The 24,017-nt window shown below is 41.8% G+C and overlaps 2 protein-coding genes across 3 annotated transcripts in view; one reads left to right on the top strand and one right to left on the bottom strand.

Moving 5' to 3' along the window:
- The window catches only part of Lmod1 (leiomodin 1), a 40,543-nt gene extending 37,131 nt beyond the window's left edge, over positions 1–3,412 (bottom strand). The window contains exon 1 of the mRNA XM_027945551.2: positions 2,948–3,412. Within this exon, the coding sequence (XP_027801352.2) occupies positions 2,948–3,208 (261 nt within the window). The 5' untranslated portion in view covers positions 3,209–3,412. The remainder of the gene's footprint in view (positions 1–2,947) is intronic.
- Positions 3,413–12,006: 8,594 nt separating this feature from the next.
- On the top strand, positions 12,007–23,374 carry Timm17a (translocase of inner mitochondrial membrane 17A). 2 transcript variants are annotated; one of them, XM_027945616.3, is made up of 6 exons: positions 12,007–12,090; positions 16,343–16,442; positions 16,583–16,646; positions 17,814–17,942; positions 18,664–18,774; positions 22,508–23,374. In XM_027945616.3, exons 1-6 carry the CDS (start codon positions 12,065–12,067, stop codon positions 22,591–22,593), a joined length of 516 nt encoding a protein of 171 aa, XP_027801417.1. In that variant the 5' UTR covers positions 12,007–12,064; the 3' UTR covers positions 22,594–23,374. The 2 variants fall into 2 exon arrangements, with proteins under 2 accessions (XP_027801417.1, XP_027801419.1); XM_027945618.3 differs by lacking the exon at positions 12,007–12,090 and adding an exon at positions 12,610–12,777.
- Positions 23,375–24,017: the final 643 nt, after the last annotated feature.

The raw sequence follows: 24,017 nt of genomic DNA, 5'->3' as shown, positions 1-24,017 counted from the left end.
AGGCTTAAAGAAAAAAGGATGAATGCGCTTAACAGGTAGAAGGTTCTCGGTAAATGCTCAACTTGCTGCTCTTCCTCAGATCCAGTGAGACTGCGTCACATTCTCTGGCTCCACTATCTTCCGGTTCCTCATTGCAGCAGATCTCAGGAGAGAGGGCTGCTGCAGTCAGTCCAGCAGTCTGGAGCTGCCCCACCGTTCTGAGGCTGTGGCACTGGTGATCCCCAACCTAAGCACCAGGCTTTGTTCATTTGCTGTGGACACTGAGGAACAGGTGTGGCCTGCAAAACCTCCAGGGAACTGAGGGAAGGGAGGGCTAGAAGGAGCAGAGATTGCTTTTGGCTCACTTGGCCAATTTCTGAGTTAATTGACCTAACTGAATCCATGGTTCGTAGCTGCCATTTATTGTTTATTATATGCCAGCCTCTGTGCTAAGAGCTTTCTGTTATCATCTCTCAGTTTTCATAACAGTCCCATGAGGTGGATGCTATTATTCTCAAGAAATACTGGGAACAAATAAAAAAAGAGAGACACTCGTAGTCACATCAGGTTTCTCTGATATTTAAATCTAAGTCCTTGACCCCACACTCACTATTTTGCTAATGGTGTTAAAGAAGTCACTTTTTTATGGTTCATTCCCATTCACCCAGATTTGCAGATGTGACTTCTGCCCGCTGTTCAGCATACATCCTGAACTCCAGCCAGCCTTTACGCCAGTGAATGCCCTTGAACTGTGTACGAGTATGAGGATCAGAACAGCCTAACTCCATGATCCTGAAGGCAGTTCCTTTTTTTTTCAGTTGTTAATGGATCTTTATTTTATTCATTTATTTATAATTGGTGCTGAGATTCAAACCCAGTGCCTCACGCATGGTAGGCAAGTGCTCTGCCACTAAGCCACGACCCCCACCCCTTGAAGGCAGCTCCTTAACCTGAGGACACACACACACACACACATTCACCACCCTTTATTCCTTTATTCCCTGGCTCTGTCTGCAGGATCAAGTGTGGAACTGGTAAGGGGGAGGGCAGCGGGGCAGGGGAGAGGAGGCAGGCCATGGTATTAACTGGCTGAGCAGAAAAGCTGGAGAATGAAAGTTCTAGGAGCACAAGAGTCACTTGCCTTCTCTGTGGCCTAAACATTGTACTTCGTTACTAAGCACTGTTCTGTTCAGGGCTTGGAATATAGTTCAATAGTAGGGCGCTTGCCTAGCATGCACAAGGCACTGCGTTTGATCCCTAGTATTGTTTAAAAAAAAAAGAAAGAAAGAAAAGAAAAGAAAAAAGTTATCTTTGACCTTAGCCTCCAGAAGCCACTGGACACAAGGCAGCCATAGGCCCAGGGACTAGGGACTGCGAGTGAGAGAAGAGCAGAGCCAAACTCCAGAGAGAATGTTTGGGGACTAGGGCAGGAGTCACAGAGCTGCCAAAGTTTTGGTGGCATTTCATTTCTTTCTGTACATTTCCTGATAGCTGTCCTGAGACAGAAGGCCCTCGCAGTAAATCCTGTCATTTTTTTTTTCTATAAGTGATTTGGCATTTACTCTTCATTATCATACTGCATCAGGGGCAACCACCCTCCCAAGGGTAACAACCCGGACCCCCTGGCTTCCTACACTCTCCTCACTTCTTGGCAGAGCCTTAAACACTGGCCCAGTGGGTGGCAGGACAGAGACAGAGTCTCACCTCCTTCACTTATTTTACCTCTACCCCTTCTCTCCTCCTCCCTACTTTCTCATTCCTACTCTTGAGAAGTCAGGACCATGTCTCCCAGGGTACTCTGACAAGAAGTCAACACAATTGCATATCCAGCCAGACATTCCATGCAGACATTCCCAGTTTCTCTGTGGGAATGAATGTGACTTTGATGTTGCGTGCCTCGGTGTCCATAGAAGTAAAACAAAAGACAAGGATTGAAAATGAACTTTTTCCTGCAAGAATTCTCAAGTAATGGATACTGTGCAAGAGACGGAGCTGAGTAGAAGAAGAGAACTAGTGCAAAGTCTTAGCGCCCTTTTCCCCATGGACCAAGCAATCCCGTAAAGTCAGACTCAATTGGAGGCCACTTTTGTTTGTCCAAAGGAAACTCATATATGAAAGAAATGGTGAAGAAAAATAATTCCTCCATGCCAACGCAGGAAAACAGAAAGCAAGCCGTGCTTCATTTCATCCTAGATGTGGGTAGATGCTCCCAAACAGTCACTACTTTCTTTCCTCTGTTCTCTCCTGCATTCCTAGCAAAGCAACTTAATTAATTTATAAAGGGCTGAATGCCAAAAGGGGGGGAATGGTCCCTCAACAGGCTTCTCCAGAGAGTGGAAAATGGAAGGAAGGAAGGAAGGAAGGAAGGAAGGAAGGAAGGAAGGAAGACACAGCACCTCACCCTTCCTGGGAATAAAAGGGAAGCTTTCGGGTTAAGACATGTGCCAGCCCATAGATCCTGGCTTTGGGAAGCCCATCTTCCCCATCCCAAGCTTCTCTGAATAGTTTCTATGCTATGAGGAGCTCATAGGTCAGGGGAAAGATGACTCTTTGTTTCACAAGGAGGATTTAGCTTCTCTTCTTTGGTAGCTGGCAGGAAACTGCAAGCATTCTATTCTTGCGTCCCTCCTCCCTATAGGATGAGATGAACATGAAGGAGAAAACAGATGTCAGGGACCAGGATGAAGTCAACTGGACAACAAATACTTCAAGGACACCTCCCAGCTCCCTTTCTACTGGTAGCCCTGTTTGTTTTGTGAGAGGCTGTATTCCTGCAGCATACAACTTCTGCTTATACAACAGAAATTAGGGGTAGGAGATTCACACTGCTAGTCTAGTGATGATAGTTCCAAAGCATTTAATCCTTTGCCATTGAGAGCAGTTCCTCTGAGGAAAGATGCATCCTAGCCAAGGAGTCAGGGTTCCCAGCCCTCCCTCCTCCCTCTTCCCTCCAGGGTATGTCACTCACATCCATGGACATCTCCCTCTGAATAAGTTTCTTGGTCTCCTTTTCACAGAAGTTGAGCATGGCTTCCCGGTTGTATGCGCCCGTGGACTGTTTGTCCGTCAGGTTCCTCTGTCGCAGCCCCACGGGAATGCTCCCATCTGGGTCCACCACGTCTAGCTCTTTCTCCAGCTCCTCCATCTCCTCCGGGGACAGGGTGGACAGCAGACTGTCGATGTCAGGGTCTTCACTCACCTGCCGGCGATACTTGGCTACCTTCGACATATTGGCAAAGTGGGCTACGGCTCTTGCCGGGACTATGGGAATGCTGGTGGGCAGGGAAGGGTCAGGGGGGCAGATCTGGATGGAGCCAAGTGAGGCTTAGGAGCAAACCTCCAGCTGGTCAAGGACTGCAGCTCCTTGGCCCCGCCGAGCCACAGGTGCTCAGTGGACACAGCAGCCTCCCTGCAGCCCAGGGCTAGCGGACCCTGCCTGGTCTAACCAGTGGCCAATAAGACCCGGCAACTGCCTGCCCTGAAAGGAGAAGCCAATCCCCAAGCTGGGGGCGGGCCTGCCTCTCTGTCAGAGCTGTTTGAAACTTGAGGACATTCCAGGGAATCTTGGAGCGCTGCGTGACCAAATTTAGTACAGAGCAGTTTAGCCTTTTAAAGACAAGGGGGGCATGCAATGAGAAAGAGAGACAAAAATGCGGAGTCTGGAAGAAGCGGACCGCAGCCTGGAGAGCCAGAAAAGCAGGACGAGGACATGTGAGTTCAGGAACTGGCCAGCCCAAGGCATGCCCTGGTCAAACGCACTTTGCTTCTCTGTTGCCAGGTGGATGTTGCTGTGGCCAGTGTGTGGCTCATTGACTCCTTTCTACTGTATTTGGTAATGTGCGGGGGACACCCAAGTGTTTATAGCCCCAGGAAACACACTTGATTTTAACAGGAGCCATGCTACGCTCCACCTACTCATTCTCTTAAACCAAGGCGAAGCTGAATGCTAAGCATCACAGGCTGTGTCTGACCTCCAGAGAGAGGGCAGGGGTCAGTGTGGGTTGAGGGTGGAGGGCAGGAATAAGCCCCTTTCACAGTGCACCCAAACTGAAAACTGGAAGTCTGTTTGAGGAACAGCATGGGATCTACTGGACTCTGGAAACTCTTAAAGAGCTGTCAGTTTCCATGAGCCCCCAGGCTCTAGGGAAGAGGGTTCCACCCTGCGTCCATTCTCATCTTTCTTCCTCTGCTGGGGCATCTGTAGAAAGACCTCCTTGGGGAGCATTGAGGAGGAGCCAGCAGGTTGCCACCCACATATAAATCCAGAGCACAATTTAACATGTCTTCAGAGAAATACAATTCTGGGCCATTGGGAGAGATACTATTGCAATGGCTCTGGCATGTCGCATCAAAGGGCTTTCCACCACTCATCCATCATGCTGCCCTGCGCAACTCACAGACATTCAATCTCCTGCCCCCCTCCCTCCTGCCACAAAATCCCTTCTAGAAGCCCTGGTGTAAACCATCGGGGTAGATGCTTCGATCTTTCCTGGCATCTTTCCATCCTAAGCCAGAGAGAGACAGTCACTTGATCAGCGTTTGCTGAGTTCAGGGATCGTCTGGGACTAAAACTTGGCTGTGGCATTCATGCCCACTAGTCCAGCTTAGGCAAAAAAAAGGTGCTGACTGGTGAGACTGGAGGACAAAAGTGTGGCAGGTAGATGGGAGAATGGAAAAGGACTAGAGAACCTTAGGGGTTTTCATGTAAGTGTCAGTAGTTAGGGGTTGGCCGTGATAAACATGTATTTACTGAGTGCCTATTATGTGACAGGTGACTGCTCTGAGAACAGGGAATGTAAATAAGGATGTAAATCAATTTGGTCCTTGTCCTTTGGGAGCCTAGGATCTACCAGTGAAGACAGTTATTAAACAAATAATCCTTAACTAATTAAAAGTCTGCAAAATGCCTCAAAAGAGAAGTACAGAGGCTATGGGAACACACAACCGAGGAGGCTGGACAGCAGTGTGGTTGCAGAGATACGAGCTTGCACTCTTCAGACAAACAGACCTGGTATTGCTGCTTTCTGGTCATATAACTTTGGGAAAATTTTCCTCTCCTCTGAGACTTAGCTTCTCCTGTCAGTAAAATAACAACTTCCCCCGCTCCTTGTAGGATTGTTATGGACACTAAATTGTCATATATATGAAAACATTTAGCTGATACAAGAGAAACATAGTATTTATTTATTTATTGTTTTGTTTTATTTTGTTTAGTACCAGGAATTGTCTGGTACATTGGTGCAGGGTTGCTTAACCATTGAGCCACATCCCCAGCCCTTTTTATATTTTATTTAGACACAGGGTCTTACTAAGTTGCTTAGGGCCTCACTAAGTTGCTGAGGCTGGCTTTGAACTGGAAATTCTCCTGCCTCAGCCTCCTGGGCTGCTCTGATTACAGGCATGTGCCACAGAGCCTAGCCAATTTGAAGTTTTAGAATTATTTATACTTATTCTTATCCTAGGTCCTTTTTGTTCAACCCACCTCTTCTTTCCTCTTTTCCTCCAGCAGTAACCACCCTCAGTACACACCCACATACACAGACATGCACACACATTTTCTCACTTAGTTCCCATTCATGCATTTAAGCATTTATTCAGATACTACTAAATATATATATCACCCTGCTAGGCACCATGGATAGAGGGATACAAAATAATTACAACACTCTTAAAAATGTATACATATTTCCCTTTGTTTTCTTTTTGCAGTACTGGGGATTGAACCCAGGCATGCTTTACTACTGAGCTAAATTCCCAGCCCTTTTTACTTTTTGAGACAGGGTGTTACTAAATTGTTGAGGCTGGCCTCAAACTTGCAATCTTCCTGCCTCAACCTCCCAAGTAGCTGGGATTACAGGCATGTGTCATTGTACCTGGCCAAAAATATATAATTTAATGGGGTAAAACAATAGTTATTCTGTAGGGAAAAAAAAAAAAAAAAAGCAAGAGATACTATTAGGAACTATTAGGAGTCCTAAAAAGGAAGATGCATTAATTTTAATTCATTCTCACTGTTACCTGGAAGAGGCATCATCTTCTGGGACCTCAGGCTGTGAAGCCCCCCTAGCCAACCTCTAATGCCCAATTAACTGAGAGCAGCTCTTCAGCTTCCTGAGATTCTTCTCTCTCAGGCTTTTTGCCAGTAATGTTCATTGTTCCCTGAAGAGGAAGCAGGGACTGAATGCACATAACTATCTCAGTCCTGGGATCAGCCTCTGTACCATTTGGTTTCAGTGGCCTTCTCCCCCGAGCCTAGGTCCCTGTTCTAGAATACGCTAAAAAAAAAAAAAAAAAAAAAAAAAAAAAAAACCTTCTAGACAGCTTCTAGACACAAGGGCAGAATCCATGGCTGAAGGATATGGAAAATAACATCCCCCAAGAAAAGGGGAATGACAGTCCCCAGGGAGAAGGGAGGACAATGGTGACAATGGGTCCCTGGAGAGAGAAGGTAAACATTTGGCCCTGGGTCCTGGACTTTCATCCCTTTCCAATGACACTGAGCCAGGGAGGAAGGAGGTAATCATTAGGCTCTGGGCTTTAGTCTTTCATCCTTTCCCAGCAACAGGTCCTGGAGGGGAAGGCAAACAAATGGACTCTGGGCTGTGGCTTTGGATTTTCATCCCAGTAACAGTGAGTTTCAAGCTTTTACAGCTGTTTCCCTGAGTTAGATTTTTAACCTACACAATGAGGAGCCCTGCGTGACCAAATTTAGTACAGAGCAGTTTAGCCTTTTAAAGACTGCCCAGCCAGCACGTCCCAAGTCTCTAATGATTAAGTCACACTAAACATTCTGTTAGGATTAACTCTCATTAAGACTTATAAAAACAGACCCCTCTTGTAAACAGTTGCCATTTTCTCCCCTGAAAATGTGCTGTTGCATCCATCCTTAATAAAGACTGCTTGCCGATCCACTTGAGGTCTGCTCCTGTTTCAGTTATTTTTGCTAACAATGGTCTCCTAACCAAAGGTGTCTACACATGAACCCCGGTAACTTCTCTGCCTCAGGTCCCATGGTTCCAAACAGCTGACATAACATTCTGAAGCTCTTGGATCCCTAGATTCCCAGGGATCCCTGAGACTGCTTTTAGACTCGGAATGTCTTCCTTTGAAAGGCACCACAGCTGGGACCTGTACAGCCTCCTCCAGGCCCTGCCACCAGGGGCCACACAGGTATGGTGGCCATGGTTGCCCAGGCTCAGAATCCTCTTCCATCTGAACAAATTCATCCTGGGGGTCAGGAGATTCTGGCTTAGCCTATTCCTCACAGAAAATTAAGCATGTTGTTGCTAGAGGTGTGGAGAGGGAAAAAAGAAGAAAGAGACTCTAAGTTCCAGTTGAACTATATGGTGGGGGCTGGGGATGTAGCTCACAGGTAATGCACTTGCCTAGTACATGTGAGGCCCTGAGTTCAATCCATGGGACTGCAAAAACAAACAAAAGGAAAAAAAAATGTGGTGGGATGAGAGAGGGATAGTGAGGATCCAGACTCATTTAACTAAGGCTTAGGTGGCTCTCAATGGGACTGGAATTCCCCAGGAAAGTCACATCTTCTAGAATATAGGGTGGTAGTATAGTATAGTGGACAAGATCACAGGCTCTGGAGTCAAATTACATGGGTTCAAATATGAGTTGTGTAACCCTGGGTAGGTTATTTAACCTCTCTGAGGCCTAGGAAATGGAAAATTAGGATATTAAAAGTATTTACCTAATACTGTCTCATAGAGTTATGGAGATATTAAGTTAAATAAGATAACACATACAAAGTACTAACAGTAGCAGCATCAGGCATGAAGTAAGCACTCAACAATTCTTGCTACATAGTTCTTTCATACTTACATATGTGTTTACATATAAGGATATAGATATACAGATGGATAGATATGCTCTGATGTAAATAGCTAAAGCAGGGGCCAAAGTAAGTCACAAAAGAGAAATTTTTTCACTGGTTTCTCTCTCTCTTTCCTTTTTTTTTTTTTTGGGTACTGGTGATTGAACCCAGTGACATCCCCAGCCCTTTTTTATTTTTTGAGACAGGGTCTCATTAAGTTACTGAGGGCCTTGCTAAATTGCTGAGGCTGACCTTGAACTTGTGAGTCTCCTGCTTCAGTCTCCAGAATCACTGGGATTACAGGTATGTTCCACCTCACCTGGTGACACCGGTTCTCTTTGTGGGTCGTGAGTAGTTTTTCTAGAAGGAAGCAGCAGTCTTTGTCTGGAAGCCAGCCACTTGGCTGGTCTAACACTCCTGATATGAGCAGAAATGTCGGAGGGGAGCTCTGAGATAACACAAGCCCTACTACAGGCTTCCTGAAAGGAGAACCAGGAGAGGAAAACTGGCTGAAAAGGGACAAGAGATTATTTTTCCCACCTTTACCTGGGCTAAGCTAAAACCCCTCTGCCCACCAGATTGGCCCTAGTCACAGACTAGAACCCCAAACCCAAGAACTGGCTGTGGCTTAGGTCTCACTTATCTGTGCCAAGCTAGTTTTTTGGTGACTTGACCAGGCAAGACTGGGGATGGGGCACATACCTGGCCTGGGTGTAGGTGGAACTCTTTAGGCCACAGTAGCTTCTGGTTCAACAGAACTCAATCTGTTGAGGCTCAGGAACCTCTAAGTCAACACAAGTACTGAGTGGTCAGGAGAGGCAGATTCTGAAAATGTCCATCCTACCAGTATCTGATCACAAAGGGTTCTAGAAAGAGTTCTATCTATACTTGAAAACTTCCAACAAAACTCACCTTGGTGTTTAGAATCACCAACTCCAACTCCCCCCACATTCATGATGGGTTTTCTCTCAAATACCTCCACTGCTTTCTTTTATCATCCCTTCTTATCACTATTTATTCACCGAGGACCACTGAAATCCCTCAGGCTTAGAGATTAGAGTACCAAGATCTTTTATTCCAAAAGGTTTCTTGATTCAACACCCTGGAACCAAGGATATTTTTGAGGGAAAGGTGACATGTTCTTCAACAAAGCCTAAGTCCCAGGCTTTCCCAGGCAAAAATAATCCTGTTACCTGTTGCAGTTAAAAATGAACAAGCTGAGTGGCACACGCCTGTAATCCCAGTGGCAAAGGAGGCTGAGACAAGAGAATCATGAGTTCAAAGCCAGCCTTAGCAATGGTGAGGGACTAAGCAACTCTGTGAGACCCTGTCTCTAAATAATATACAAGAATAAGGCTGGGGACGTGGCTCAGTGGTGGAGTGCCCCTGAGTTCAATCCCAGGTACCATAAACAAAATAACAACAACAACAAAAAAAAACAACTGGGCCCGGTGGCGCCCTCCTGTAATCTCAGTGGTATGGGAGGCTGAGGCAGGAATATCGAGAGTTCAAAGAAGCATCAGCAAAAGCAAGGCACTAAAAAACTCAGTGAGACCTGTTTCTAAATAAAATACAAAATAGGGCTGGGGATGTGGCCCAGTGACCAAGTGCCCCTGAGTTCAATCCCTGATACCCCACTACCACACACACACACACACACAAAAAAAAAAAGAACAAAGCTGGGCTGGGGGTGTAGCTCCGTGGTAGAGTACTTGCCTAGCATGGTGGTGATCCTGGGTTCGATTCCCAGCACTGGAAGAAAATGAAAGTAAAGAAAACAGAGAGGGAAAAGTCTAAGAGTGTTTACAAGTCACTTAAGGAGGGTCTCCCAGAACAGTAATTTCCTTTAGAGTAGGGATAGCTACTCTAAAGGAAATAGTCAGCTGGAAAAACCACAGGCTAGAATCTGGACTTCAGCTTTGTAAACTCTGAGCACCAGCATTGTGATGGTTAATCTTATGCCACAGGGTGTCCAGATTAAACATTGTTTGGGGGTATGTCTGTTAGGATGTTCCCTATGGGAAACAGCATTTGAATTGGTGGACTCTCAGGAGACTGTTCTTCCTGATGGGACTGGACATCATCCACTAAGAGCCTAAATAGAATCAGAGATCGAGGAGAAAACCTCCTTTCTTTTCCTGCCTTACTGCTGACCTGGGACACCTCATCTCATCTTCTCCTGCCTTCAAATTGGGATTTATACCATTGACTCCCCTGGTTCTTGGGCCTTTGGCTTTGGGTGAATCTATCCTGCCAGCTTTCTTGAGTCTTCATCTTACAAATGCAGATCATGAGACTTCTCATCTTCCATCATTGCATGACTCAGTTTCTCATTCTTTTTTATCATCTATCTCTCTATCTACTATTGGTTCTATATCTCTGGAGAACCTAGACTATTCCTGATGACTGAGTCAAAAGAACCAAGTTCAAAAGAAGCAGATGTAGAAACCAATATTAACTACCAGAAAGACAAGAATAGTTAAAAGCATGGGCCCAGGAATTAACTCCTATATGGAAATATATTCAGAAACCAAATCATAATTAGAAGATTGCATAATGAATAAGGAATAAGAAAAAAAACTATTAATTACTAATAAAAGGCCAAAATTTAAAAAAAAAAAAGAGGTTGGAAGAGCTTGACTATTGAGACCAAGGAAGAGCAAAGATTTCTGTCAACTGTGAATTAACACCTCCTAATTGGTTGTGAACTATGAAGGTCTCAGCAACTACACATGGCTCCTTTAGGAAGCAAAGAAAAGAAACTTAGTCTCCCCCACTCCACCTGACTGTGAGGCCAGAAAAATTATCCTTGCCCCATGAGAGTGCCAATCTCTAGTCATTGAAATATTTATGTCTGGAGTGCTGATTAAATACTTGCTCTCTGAATTCCTCCTTCTAGGCTCATACTGTCCCTCTCCCTTATTCTCTTCAGCTTATAGAATAAATTAGATTTAAGTATGCCTAATGACATTCACACAATCCAAACAGGCCTCCTTTGGAATGTATATATCCAAATCAGATGACTAGTCTGAACTGTTCTTCTCACATATAAGACATTGCTAATCTTTAGTTCTATTAAGGGTTTGATCCATCTGCTTAAGTTATTTCCAAGCCAATGGAGGGAACCTCACTTTTCATTGAAGTCTTCTATTTATTACGTTGACTTTTCCATGAAACAAAAAATGTATACATTTTAAAGTCAAAAGTACAGAACTCCTTCCATAGCCATCGCATGATTGGTTTTTGCTGACTGTTAGCTAAAACAATCTAATGGGTTCTCATCATTTTAGTTTCTTTTCTCAGGGATAAAATTTCTCATGCCTTTTTGTGATCATTAGTGGGGAGGCTCAGAAGAGGTTCTGGAGTCAAGACCCTCAAATCAAGGGTCCAGTTGGTCATGGCTTTTCAGCTGGCTCAAGCAGTTCAATTTCAGAAACATCTATTGAGCATCTATTACATTTCAGGCACTGTGATTATAAGGCAATGAGACAGCGTCTCCCCTAAAGGAGCTATGTGTAGCTGCTAAGAGATTCACAGTTCACAATGAATTAGATAGCATTAACTCACAGTTCACAGAAAAAGAAGAAGAAAGAGAAGGAAGTGGAGGAGGAGGAGGGAGAGGAAGAAGAGTAGAAGGAGAAGCAGCAGCAGCAGCATCAGAAGGGTCTGGTGGCTCATGCCTATAATCCCAGCGACGCAACTGGGGAGGCTGAGGCAGGAGGATCACAAGGATCACAAGGATCACAAGTAGGAGGTCAGTCTGGGCAACTTAGTGATACCCTGTATCAAAATAAAAAAAATTTAAAAGGATCAGGGATGCTGTTTAGGGGTAAAATGCTTGCCTAGCAAGTGCGCGGCCCTGGGTTCCATCCCCAGTATCTCAAAAGAAAAAGAAAAAAATAAAAAAGGAACCGTAAAGTATTTACGAAGCTTGATAAACACTAGCGGAATAATATCAGGTTTATCTCAGGCCACGGAACTTCAGTGACTGAGTAATTTGAACTCTGTCACTTGGCAGCTCTTCGCCTACACAACCCAGACCCACAGCCTTCGAGGACCTGGGCGGGGCTAGTCCCACTGAGCCGGGCCTGAGCCCCGCCCACGCACTGCCCCCAGGAGCCCCGATTGCCATTGGCTGCGAAGGGAAGCGGTGAACCAATCCCCGTAGACCGTAACGCCCTCCTCTCGGATCACTTCCGCCGCTGGGGTCAGTTTCCGCCCAGCTTGCCCGGCTTCGCCCGCGCGGCTGGAGTCAAGATGGAGGAGTATGCGAGAGAGCCTTGGTGAGCTTCATCTGCTGCCTTTGCTTTTCTTTACCCCTCTGCCCTCGGCCCTCGTTTCCCCCTGTTCAGTCTCCCGAGGTGCCAACCGAACCCAGGCGCAGCTCGTCGACGTGGGCTTGATAACCGCAGGCAGTGCGGACGTGAGCAGCCAGTTGGCTTCTCGGTCCTGTACTCCCCCACCCCAAGACTCCAGTGACCTTGCGGTGGATGGTGAGGAGATCGGTCCTGGCTTAGGCATGATGGAGCCTGGGAACCGGTTCGCCCCCCGAGGCTGAGAGCGTCGACTTTGTGCGGGGTCAGCAGTAATCCTCTCTGCCCGCTGACCCACTGAGGTGACCTTGGACGCTTCCCGACGCCTTGTTTTGCTCAGTGCCTGCATGGAAGAAGGGAAAAATCGACCTCTGAGCGAGTGCCATTCTTTTTTCTGTTTTGGTACTGAGAATTGAACCCAGGGCGCTTTACCACTGAACTGTAGTACAACCCAATCCTTTTTATTTTTTATTTTTTGTTTTGAGACAGGGTCTCGCTAAGTTGTTGAGGGGCTCACTAAGTTCCCCGAGGCCGGTCTCGAGCTTGGCGATCCTCCTGTCTCAGCCTCCCGAATCGCTGGGATTACAGGCGTGCACCACCACGCCCTCTGGAAGTGCCATTCTTGAGTCCTTATTTGTATCGTGACGTGTCCACAAGGTGAAGCATATCAAATGAGTGGAACATAGATTTCAACCACGGGGTCTGGATAAGCTCTCATTAGGCCAGAGCATCGTTTTCCTGCTTGGAATTCTCTCTTGAGGAAGAAGGAAAGCAAAAAAATATCTGGGAAGTAGAAAAAGATGGTTGGATGTTCTCTAAAAAGCCATAAACAGAAATTCATTCATTCACCTTTTATTGAGTGAAAACTCTGTATTTAGCAATTGGTTATATTTTTTTAAAAAGGATGAATAAGTTAAGCACATAAATAGATCATTGTAAAATTATGTAGTACCTGTTAGAGGTCTCAGGTTATCCGAGCTTAAAGATTTTGAGGTCATAAGTGAAAAATTATATCTTGATATTTGGGTTAATCGCGCGGGGCGTGTGTGTGTGTGTGTGTGTGTGTGTGTGTATGTATGTGTGTGTAAGAACAAGAACCAAAGTATCCTCAAGTTGTGAAAGTGCCTAGGAGTTTAAATTATTACCTTGCTAGCAATAACCCTGTTACCTTATTTAAGCACTGCCTGGCTCCTCACTTACCTCATCTATCCCCCTTTGTGTATTGTGCTTCTATATGCAGAGCTCAGCACATTGTAAATTGCTGTTGGATATGGTTGGGGACAGGTAAAGTAATTTCCTTGAGTTAATCATCTTATAAAAATAATGATATTCAGGGCTGTGGGTGTGGCTCTGTGGTAGAGCACTTGCCTACCATGCAATATAGTCCTGAAGCAACCTTTCAAGTCATCCAATCTTAAATTATTAGCATTTTTTTCCTCCCTCAACTGCCCACCTTCCACATGTGCAGTATGAATTCTTTCAAAATTTCTGCCTTTCTTTCAATTTTTATTGTTATGATATTATTTGATGCCTTAAGACCTTTTACAATAACTTCCTAATTGCTTTCCTTATCTCCAGCACTGTCTAATATAGCATTTGGGCTTAATCATCATAGTTCTTTTTTCAAAAACTTTTAGGCTGCTAGGTGTGGTAGCACTAGCCTGTAATACCAGGGGCTAGGGAGGCAAGACAGGATGATTTTAAGTTTAAAGCCAGCCTCATCAATTTAGTGAGACCCTGTCTCAAAATTTAAAAAAATAAAAAGGACTGGGGATGTGGCTCATTGGTATAGTGCCCCTGAGTTTAATCCCCAGTACCAAAATCAAAACCAAACCAAACCTTTAGGCTAGTGGAAAGATAGGGGGGCTTTAGAGTACTGGATTTTGTACTCTAATTGGTTTTACTAATTGCTGCTTATATGATCTTAAACAAGTTACTTAATCTCTGTATGAACCTCTTTTTTAATCTGAGATGCAGAGGAGACAGCAATGTTCTTTTACGAAGTTAAATATTATGGATTCTAAAGGAAAAGAACTTAGCATTTTTGGAATTCATTGATTGTATTTGCATAAGTGGTTGCCTAAAATATGGATGATACTTTTAATCTTATTATTGTTAGTTACTGGTTCTATTTTAAATTTTTTTTTTAGTTAATGGACCTTTATTTATTTATATGTGGTGCTGAGAATCGAACCCAGTGCCTCACACATGCTGGGCAAGCGCTCTACCACTGAACTAGGACTTCAGTCCATTTACTGGTTCTCTCTTGCCTGCGTTTACCTGATATTTATATTCTTGTGGAATGGGCTTTATCCTCTGCAGCCCATCACTTTGCTGTAGGAACATTTTTGATTTAGCCAGACAGTCACAAACTGTTTCCATCTTGCCTTTGTTTCAGATATTCTCTTGTAATACTGTAACTGCTCTTTGATCTGAAGCCTGCTGTTTTTATCGTTTTTTTTTTTTCCTCTCTTTTAGTACTGGGGATTGAACTCTGGGGTGCTTTACCATTGAGCTATCCTCAGTCCTTTTTTTATTTTTTATTTTGAGATAGGGTCTTGCTGACTTGTTTAGGGCCTCACTAAATTGCTGAGGCTGGCCTGAAACGTGTGATCTCCTGTCTCAGCGTCCCATATTGCTGGGATTATACGTGTCTGCCACCATGCCTGGCTTTATCCATTTTTTTAAATGCTGATTTATTTCAGCTTCAACTAATTGTAATGTTATGTAGGGTTAAAAAAAAACAATCTTGGACTTAGAAAGTGAATTTAACTACTCACAGACTTTAATAAGCCAGATTCTTAGAATAATAGTTCTATTCTAGTTATTAATCTCCAACCAGCAAGTATTTGAATTTATAAGTTTAAGAGCAGGTAGCTCATTGTAGTGCTTTTCCCTTGAGACTAGATAAAAGAAAATGAATTTAACTACTCATAGAATTTTATAAGCCAGGTTCTTAGAATAATAGTTCTGTTCTGCTTATCAAATTACTCAGATTTTAGTGTTGCATAAGTTAGGGTGCTACATTTGGAAGCTGGGTTACAAATTTAACCTCAAATTACTGTATATTATTCCAGTGTGTTAAAAGGATATGATGTAGACTACAGTTTCAAATGCTTAGTTAGATTCCATAAGCCTGGGGAGAACTGCACACTTTTAAAATTTGTTTTTGTCTGTAATTACTAAATCTTTATTCACTGAGTCTCAGCTTTGAAATTTATTGCAGCTGGAGAACTTAACCCTGATCTCTAAGAGACTGAATCAGCATTGTTTATTACAGCATAATTTCCCGAGTATTTGTTTATTTGCTTTTGCACAATGCCTGATTTACAATACATTTGGTAATTGTAAGTGAATGAATAAAGTCCTGTTAAAAATAGGGAATTAGGGGCTGGGGTTGTGGCTCAGCAGTAGAGCACTTGCCTAGCATGTGCGAGGCCCTGGGTTTGATCCTCAACACCACATAAAAATAAATAAATAAATTAAATAAAGCTATTGTGTTCAACTACAACTAGAAAATAAATATTTAAAAAAAATACGAAATTAATGCCAATTCTGTTACTTCTAGCTTAGATGACTTGGGGTTGAATAGATATAGATATTATCAGTGTCCTTTATCTTTGTGTGTGTATATGTCTCTGTCTCTTTCTCTCTATATATACACACATAATTATTATTATTATTTGTACTGGGGATTGAACCCAAGTTGCTCTATGACTGAACTATATCCCCAGCCCTTTTTTTTTTTTTTTTTTTTGAGAGAGAGAGAATTTTTTTTTTTAATATTTATTTTTTGGTGGAGACAACATCTTTATTTTATTTTATTTTTTATGGGGTGCTGAGGATCGAACCCAGCGTCCCGCGCATGCCAGGCGAGCATGCTACCGCTTGAGCCACATCCTCAGCCCACCCCCCCAGCCCTTTCTTATTTTTTTATTTGAGATAGAGTCTTGCTACGTTGCCCAGGCTAGCCTTGAATTCATGGTCCTTCTGCCTCATCCTCATGAGTAGCCGGGATTACAGGTGTGGGCCACCATGCCTAACTACATTATATAAAATATATATATATACATACATATATATATTTTATAGACCACATGTTTGCTAATATCAGTGGATCCTGAATTGGAATCTGTTGTATCCCTTATTGTGTTAGCAAAGAAAGTTTTATGGCTTATGAATGAGAAATAAGGTCATTTTTTTTTTCCTCCTCTGTTCTTAGCCCCTGGCGAATTGTGGATGACTGTGGTGGGGCCTTTACGATGGGTACCATAGGTGGTGGTATCTTTCAAGCAATCAAAGGTTTTCGAAATTCTCCAGTGGTAAGTAGGGGATTGGTCTTATATATCTTCCCTGGAAACTGGAGTTTGATAATATTTCTGGCATCCCCATCAGCAGGTTAGTAATGTCTTACACATCTAATGTGTAGTAATCTGGACCGATTCCTTTTGTTTTGTGATAGGGAGTAAACCACAGACTACGAGGGAGTTTGACAGCTATTAGAACCAGGGCTCCACAATTGGGAGGTAAGCAGTATTTTCCATTTGTACTCTAGTCTGTTTTTTTCTGTTAATTTGATGATGAAACTATTATATTTTTTTTGTTGTTAGTTTAGATTATGCCAGTGAGGATTTTAGTTTTAACATCTTGTCACAAACTAGGATCCCTATACGTTCTTGATTTATGTGTGGGAAAGTTAACTGAATTATATACTTGAGAATCTTGTGTCTATCCTTCAGATGTTCAGGGTTTAAAAATTTTTTTCCCTTTCCCTGCTCCAGGAAAAAAAAAAAAAAAAGTGTGTTGGCGAGTCAGTAATAAATAGTTTCTGGAGTAATGTAAAGTTGAAGAGAATGTGATCTGAAGGGTTAGGATTTCATAAGAGAGAAACTGATCAAGCTGATTGGGTTTTTCTCCAAGGTTCTCTTTTACTCATTGTGCAAGGATTGGTGCTTGCATTGTGCTTATAAAACTTGGTTATTCAGAAGCTGAGAAAAGGGAGATGAAAAAAATGGAAATTATATTCACATACAAAGATACAGCCAAGTGGAGACAACTGTTTTCTTAAGACATAAGAAAACTTTTTACTTGTCATTCCTTAGAAGTGAAAATTATAATGCAGGTGTAGTGGCATACACTTGTAATTTTAGCAACTTGGGAGACTGAGGCAGGAGGATCCCAAGTTTGAGCCCAGCCTCAGCAATTTAGCAAAACCCTCAGCAACTTAGACTGTATCTCAAAATAAAAAGTGCCAAGGAGGTGGCTCAGTGGAAGAACACCCCTGGGTTCAATATATAGTACCAAAAAAAGAAAGAAGGAAAAAATTTAGAGCTGAGGATGTAACTGGAGTGGCAAGTCATCCCTTGCCTAATGATCCACAGTACCACCAAAAATAAAAGATAAAGTGGGGCTGGGGATGTGGCTCAAGCGGTAGCACGCTTGCCTGGCATGCGTGCGGCCCGGGTTCAATCCTCAGCACCACATACAAACAAAGATGTTGTGTCTGCCGAAAACTAAAATGTAAATAAAATATTAAAAAAAAGAAAAGATAAAGTATTCTGACTTTTGTTCAGTATTTGTACATATTTGGAGTGTGAGAATTTCGCAAATGTGGTAAATGTTGTTTCAAATGAATAGTCTAAGGATTAAAAGAAATTTTTATTTGTTATTTGTTTGTTTTTACGATGAAATAGGTAGTTTTGCGGTTTGGGGAGGCCTGTTCTCTATGATTGACTGTAGTATGGTTCAAGTCAGAGGAAAAGAAGATCCCTGGAACTCCATCACTAGTGGTGCCTTAACAGGAGCTATACTGGCAGCAAGAAGTAAGCAATCATTATATACAGACTTTTTGGGAAGCCCTCTCCTGTCTTAATTTAGTGACATCTGTAAGATAAAAAGTGAACATTGCTTAATTTGATGTAGCATGAATATATGTGGTCATTTGAGGGGGAAAAAAAAAGTGTAAGGGTATGTATTTGGAATGTTTGAGGATATTACATGGAGTTCTAACCCGTGCATGAGAATGGTTAAGAGCACTACAGGTCCTGCTCAGGTCATTTATTACCTGTATGACCAGGCAGTCTGCCAAACTTTTTGTGCTATGATTTCATCATTACTCTAGAATTAATAATAGTACCTGCCACATTGAATAAAAAGCTTAAAAACAACTTCTGGATCTTTGAGACAGAGAGCAAACCAGAATTCCTTTGGACTTTGTGGTTTAGCCTAGGGGTGAGCAAACTTTTTTTTTGTAAAAGGCCAGATAGATAGTAATTATTTTAAGCTTTGTGGACTCTGTGATCCTTGCCACAACGAATTAGCTCTGCTGTCATAGTGTGAAAGCATCCATAGCTAATGTATAAGTGAAAGAACATGGCTGTGTTCTAATACAACCTATTTTCAAAAGTAGGCAGTGGCCTGAATTAGACCTGTGGGCCATAGTTTGCTGACTGTGGGTCCTAGACATTGAGAAAGAGTTTGGGAATGGGAATGCCATACAGATAGCACTTTCGTTTAAAGTAATCTCTTTGTTATTGTCTTCAGATGGTCCAGTGGCCATGGTTGGGTCAGCTGCAATGGGTGGCATTCTCCTAGCTTTAATTGAAGGAGCTGGTATCTTGTTGACAAGATTTGCCTCTACACAGTTTCCCAATGGTGAGTCTTCTTTCTTCTTAATACCGTAGCTCTTTGGAATGGTTTCCTAAATTTTATTTTATTTTTTTAAAAAATGAGCTTTTTTTTTTTTTTTTTTTTTAATGGTGCTGGGGATTGAACCCAGGGCCTTGTGTATTTGAGGTAAGCACTCCACCAATTGAGCTATATTCCCTGGTTTCCTAATGTTAAGAAAGAATATTTTGTCTGCTAAAATGGGATAGTTTGATTTCTACATTAGGTATTAACATGCTGAAGTTCATGAAGACTATGATAACAGGCTCAATTTCTAGTCAAAAAAGTGAACATGAACATAATCTAAGTTTGGTGATGTTTAGTTAACCACATTGACAAAAATTCTTTCGTTACTTAATTTGCTGTTGGTCTTTCTTTATGGGTCTTGGGTTTTATTGGTGCTTCTTTGCTTATTCTAAGAAATTTCTAGTCATTTTAGCTGGGCCCAGTGGTTCATGCCTGTAATACCAGCTATTTGGGAGGCTGAGGCAGGAGGATCACAAGTTCAAGGCGAGCCTCAGCAATTAGTGGGACCCTGTCTCAAAAAATAAAAAAAGGTCAGTCCCCAGCACTGCAAAAAAAATTCAAACAAACAAAAATAAAGTGTTGGGAATGTATCTTAGTGGTAGAACATCCTTGGGTTCAATCCCCAGTACCACAAAAAAAAAAAAAAGAAAGAAAGAAAAGACAGCCCTTACCTACTCTTGAAGACTTACATTCTCATGGGGTAATACATTAACAGTTCAATGGATTATTTAAAATAATATTGCTTGTTTTGAAGAAAATAAAATGTAGAGTAGTAGAAGGTAGCTTATATTTTGGAGGGTAGCGTTAGGATTGTAAGGAAAGTCTCTTTGAGAAATTGGTCATGTAATTTGTTGCTGATTGTTCCTCTTGTCTGATGCACAGGGAAAAAGTTAAATTGTGGATTCAGTGATCATTACATGGTCATGGAATATCTACTCAGTCATTAACTTGTACAGTTTATTAACTGTTAAAAATTTCAGGGTCAAAATGGAAATATTCCTTGATATTGGAAGGAAGCAGAGATATGAGGGTTGTGATAGTAAAAAACTTAACCTGGCATTTGGGGAAGGAAATGGGCAGAATAGTGTGACATGATGAAAATTATTTTTGGAGCTTGGAAAAGAATCAGCATAGAATCAGGAATAGATCATACCTCCAATTTGATTTGATTTCCCTGAAGCACTGAGGGAGAGATTAGTATCTTTTTGGCACAGTTTTTGAGAGCACTGCTCATTAGTTGCCAGTGGGATGATCTAGATGACCATCTTACTTTATGTTTCTGTTTTAACAGTCTATTATGATGGTCATGTTCTAATTTTGCTTTTTAGTTTTTTTGTGTGTAAAAGACTTCACATGAGGGCTGGGGTTGTGGCTCAGAGGTAGAGCGCTTGCCTGGCATGCGTGAGACACTGGGTTCGATCCTCAGCACCGCATAGAAATAAAACAAAGGTATGTGTCCACCTACAACTAAAAAAATAAGATTTAAAAAAAAAAAAAAAGACTTCACATGAAACATCAGGAGAATTTGATATTTTCAGAAATTCAGAGATGGATATAACAAAAACTTAGATAGTTATGTTATCTTATAGATAGAGATTAGCCTTGGTTACTTTGCTTTAAGCTTTTTTCCTCAGAGGGAATCTCCTTTTGAGTAATCAAAATTCAGCATTTATGTAGAAGCAACCCAAAAGTGGCACATTTATTTTTAGACAAGAGATATGTTTTTAAAATGTTGTATAGGGGGAAGATCTTTGAGAAGTAATCATATTTTTCTAATTAACTTACACATCTTAGTAACTTGTGAGGATTGCAAGTATAAGCTCAGCTTGGGCAACTTTACAAGACCCTGGCTCAAAGTCAAAATTTTAAAAAGGTGGGGGGCCGAGGATTAACTCGGTGGTATAGAGCACTTGCCCGCCAGGCGCAAATCCCTGGCTGTTCAGCCCACAACACTGCAAAACAACAAAACCAAAAAAGAAAGTAAGTTCTTAAAATAATGAAATAGAGATTAGCTAGACCTGTATCTAAATGATAACAGTGATTATCTTTGATTTGTCTTTTCCATCCAGTGTCTTCTCAGGTTTTCTGATATGAACAGATATTGCTTTTATAGTGAAATAAAAATGTATCATTAGAGTAGAAGTATTTAGAAAGATTCGGGGAGTTTTACCATTTTACTTCTTTTTTCCCCCTAGATATGTTTTTGCCTGTTTCAGTTTCCCTAAAGTAAAAAAGATTGTTTATTCCTCTATAAATATTTTTTTGCGGGGGAGAGTGGTACCAGAGATTGAACTCAGGGCACTCGACCACTGAGCCACATCCCCAGCCCTATTTTGTATTTTATTTAGAGACAGGGTCTCACTGAATTGCTTAGACCCTCGCTTTTTGCTGAGGCTGGCTTTAAACTCTCAATCCTCTTGCCTCAGCCTCCTGAGCCTCTGGGATTATAGGCATGCGCCACTGTGTCACATTTTTTCTTAGTTCCCAGGGCCCCTCATCCTTTGAAAACTAAACTAAGACTTAGTTCTATAGCAAGCTAGGGGATATCTTCCTATTTCATTTATTCCATACTTAATTGGTTACATAAATTGGATTACTGAATTCTTTTAAAACATGGCTAAGTACTTAAACTTGGTGAAAATAATTCTGAGTGTATGTGTGTATGGTATTGGGGATTGAACCCAGGCTGCTTTACCACTGAGCTACATCCCCAGCCCTTTTTATTTTTTATTTTGAGACAGGGTCTTGTTAAGTTGCCCAGGCTGATCTCTTTTTTTTTTTTACACAAATGGAGCATAACTTTTCATTTCTTTGGTTGTACATAATTTAGAGTCACACCATTTGTGCAGTCATACCCGTATATAGGGTAATAATGCACATCTCATTCCACCATCTTTCTCTCCCAATATTCCCTCCCCTCTTCTCCCTTATGGATGAGCATCCACTTCTTAGAGAAAACATTTGGACTTTGGTTTTTTGGGATTGGCGCCCAGGCTGATCTTGAACTTGTGATCTTCCTGCCTCATCCTCCCGAATCTCTGGGATTATAGGCACGCATCACTGCTCCCAGTTGGTAAAAATGATTTTAAATAGCTACTGAAAAATGTGTGAAGAGGTGGGAGAGATTTTTCCAATATTGATACATGTCAGCTTGTTATTACAATTCCTTTAAAAACTTGAGTATTACCGGGCACAGTGGTGCATGCCTGTAGTCCCCAGTGGCTTGGGAGGCTGAGGCAGGAGGATCACAAGTTCAAAGCCAGCCTCAGCAAAAGCGAGGCTTAAAGCAACTCAGTGAGACCCTGTCTCTAAATAAAATACAAAATAGGGCTGGGGATGTGGCTCAGTGGTCAAGTGCCCCTGAGTTGAATCCCCGGTACCTTTACCTTCCCCAACCAAAATAAAACCTCAAGTATTGCTTTTTGCTATAATGAATCCATCTGATTTTTCTGGCATAACATTTGAGAGCTGTTCATTCTGGAAAAAAATGGAAGACATCTGTTATGTTACAACAAATTTGAAGGTTTTCCAGACCTCTTGAGGGAAATAGGCAGGTCTAAAAAGAAATTCAGATTTCAGCTCTAGTGTAGCACATAATTTTTTAGTTGATTGGTTTACTTTATACAGAGACTTGTTCTTTTTAATTATATAACATTCAGGTTATTTAAGAATCATTTTTATTTCTTAATTGCAGGTCCTCAGTTTGCTGAAGACCCCTCCCAGTTGCCTTCCACCCAGTTACCATCCTCACCTTTTGGAGACTATCGACAATATCAGTAGAACTTTTTTCCCAGGATTTCTTTAACAGAATGAGCTGTAGTTCAAGAAAGATTTCAGAAGATCAAGTTGCAGTCTGTTTTTAAAACCATCGGTGGAACAACTGTGGCCAAATAGGCTATGAAGAGACATTTAGCACTTTTTTCTATTTAAAGGAACATGGAGGGGGGGAATAAAAGATGCCACATTTATGTATTCACACTCGGATTGCATTTGTGATCAAAATAAATATCTAATGTCCTTAAAAGAAAATATAATAAGTGCTTAGAAGATGAAGGACCAAAGGGCAAATAACAGTGGAACATGACCATCATTTCCTTAGGGACTTCTCTGCCTGGTTTTATGTGTTCTATTATTCAAACAATAAAAAGCTCCTGGAACTTACTCTTTCTTTTAAGATAAATTATAAAGTTCTGCCTTTTCATACTGAGCATATTTCAAATAATGCATGTTTTATACTCGTCCCTCATCTCACTTGAAGTGAATTATGTATAAGAAGAATTATGCAGAGTCGACATGAATCATTTCACAGTGAAATGCTTTATGGATTGAAGGATATGGTAACTATCTTTTACTTTGAAAGTAAACTATGCTGTCTTGGTTTTGAGGATGGTGGGTACAAGACTGTTAACTTTAGGGCTACTACGTCCTGATTCCTGATCATCAGAAACCTCACCAGAAACAACTTGCTTTCAATATGCCCAATTCTGTATGAGAAGAATTCATGCAGAGAAATTTTTGGTGTTGTGTGCTTGAAAATAAAATATATGCTGTTTTTAATGTGTTCCAAGTCCCCTGAAGCTGATCTCCATAAGGGGTGTGTTGTGGGGTCTGGTTGGGCCTGGAAATTGTATGAGAGTTTCAGAACAGGCAATTTTCCTGATTTTATTGGAAGTGGCATGTGGCCTTTAGAAGGCATGATGTTAGTAATTGCCCATTTGCCTACTTAAACATCTGCACAAAACAAGACAAATCCATGTGGGTACTGTGAAAACAGTTATTATTTAGTGCAATGCCATACAATAGTGAGCTTTTAATTACTAATTACAGTGGATGATTTAAGGTTTTTAAATTGTGGTAAAATATACGTAATATAATATTTATCAGGCTGGAGATATATATCAGTGGTAGAACACTTGGTGTGCACAAGCTCCCGAGTTCAATTGCCAGCATCTCAAAAAAAAAAAAAAAAAAAAAGTAGGACTCTAAGCCTGTTAGGCACAAAGCCCTGGCTGGATTCTATCCCTAGCACCAACATTTATAAGTGTACAATTCCATAGCATCTAAATATGGGCACAGTGGTATTTAACCATCACTACTATGTATACCCAAAGTGTATTCATCACTAACAAACTGTACCCCTTATACAATAACTTCCCATTCTTCCCTCTCTCCAGCCCCTAGTAACCACAATCCTGCTTTGTCTG

The sequence above is a fragment of the Marmota flaviventris genome, chromosome 12 (assembly GCF_047511675.1).
Source record: "Marmota flaviventris isolate mMarFla1 chromosome 12, mMarFla1.hap1, whole genome shotgun sequence".
In the NCBI taxonomy this organism is placed as follows: Eukaryota; Metazoa; Chordata; class Mammalia; order Rodentia; family Sciuridae; genus Marmota; species Marmota flaviventris.
The sequence above is the reverse complement of the archived record's forward strand: the minus strand, read 5'-3'. Positions and strand labels throughout refer to the sequence as shown.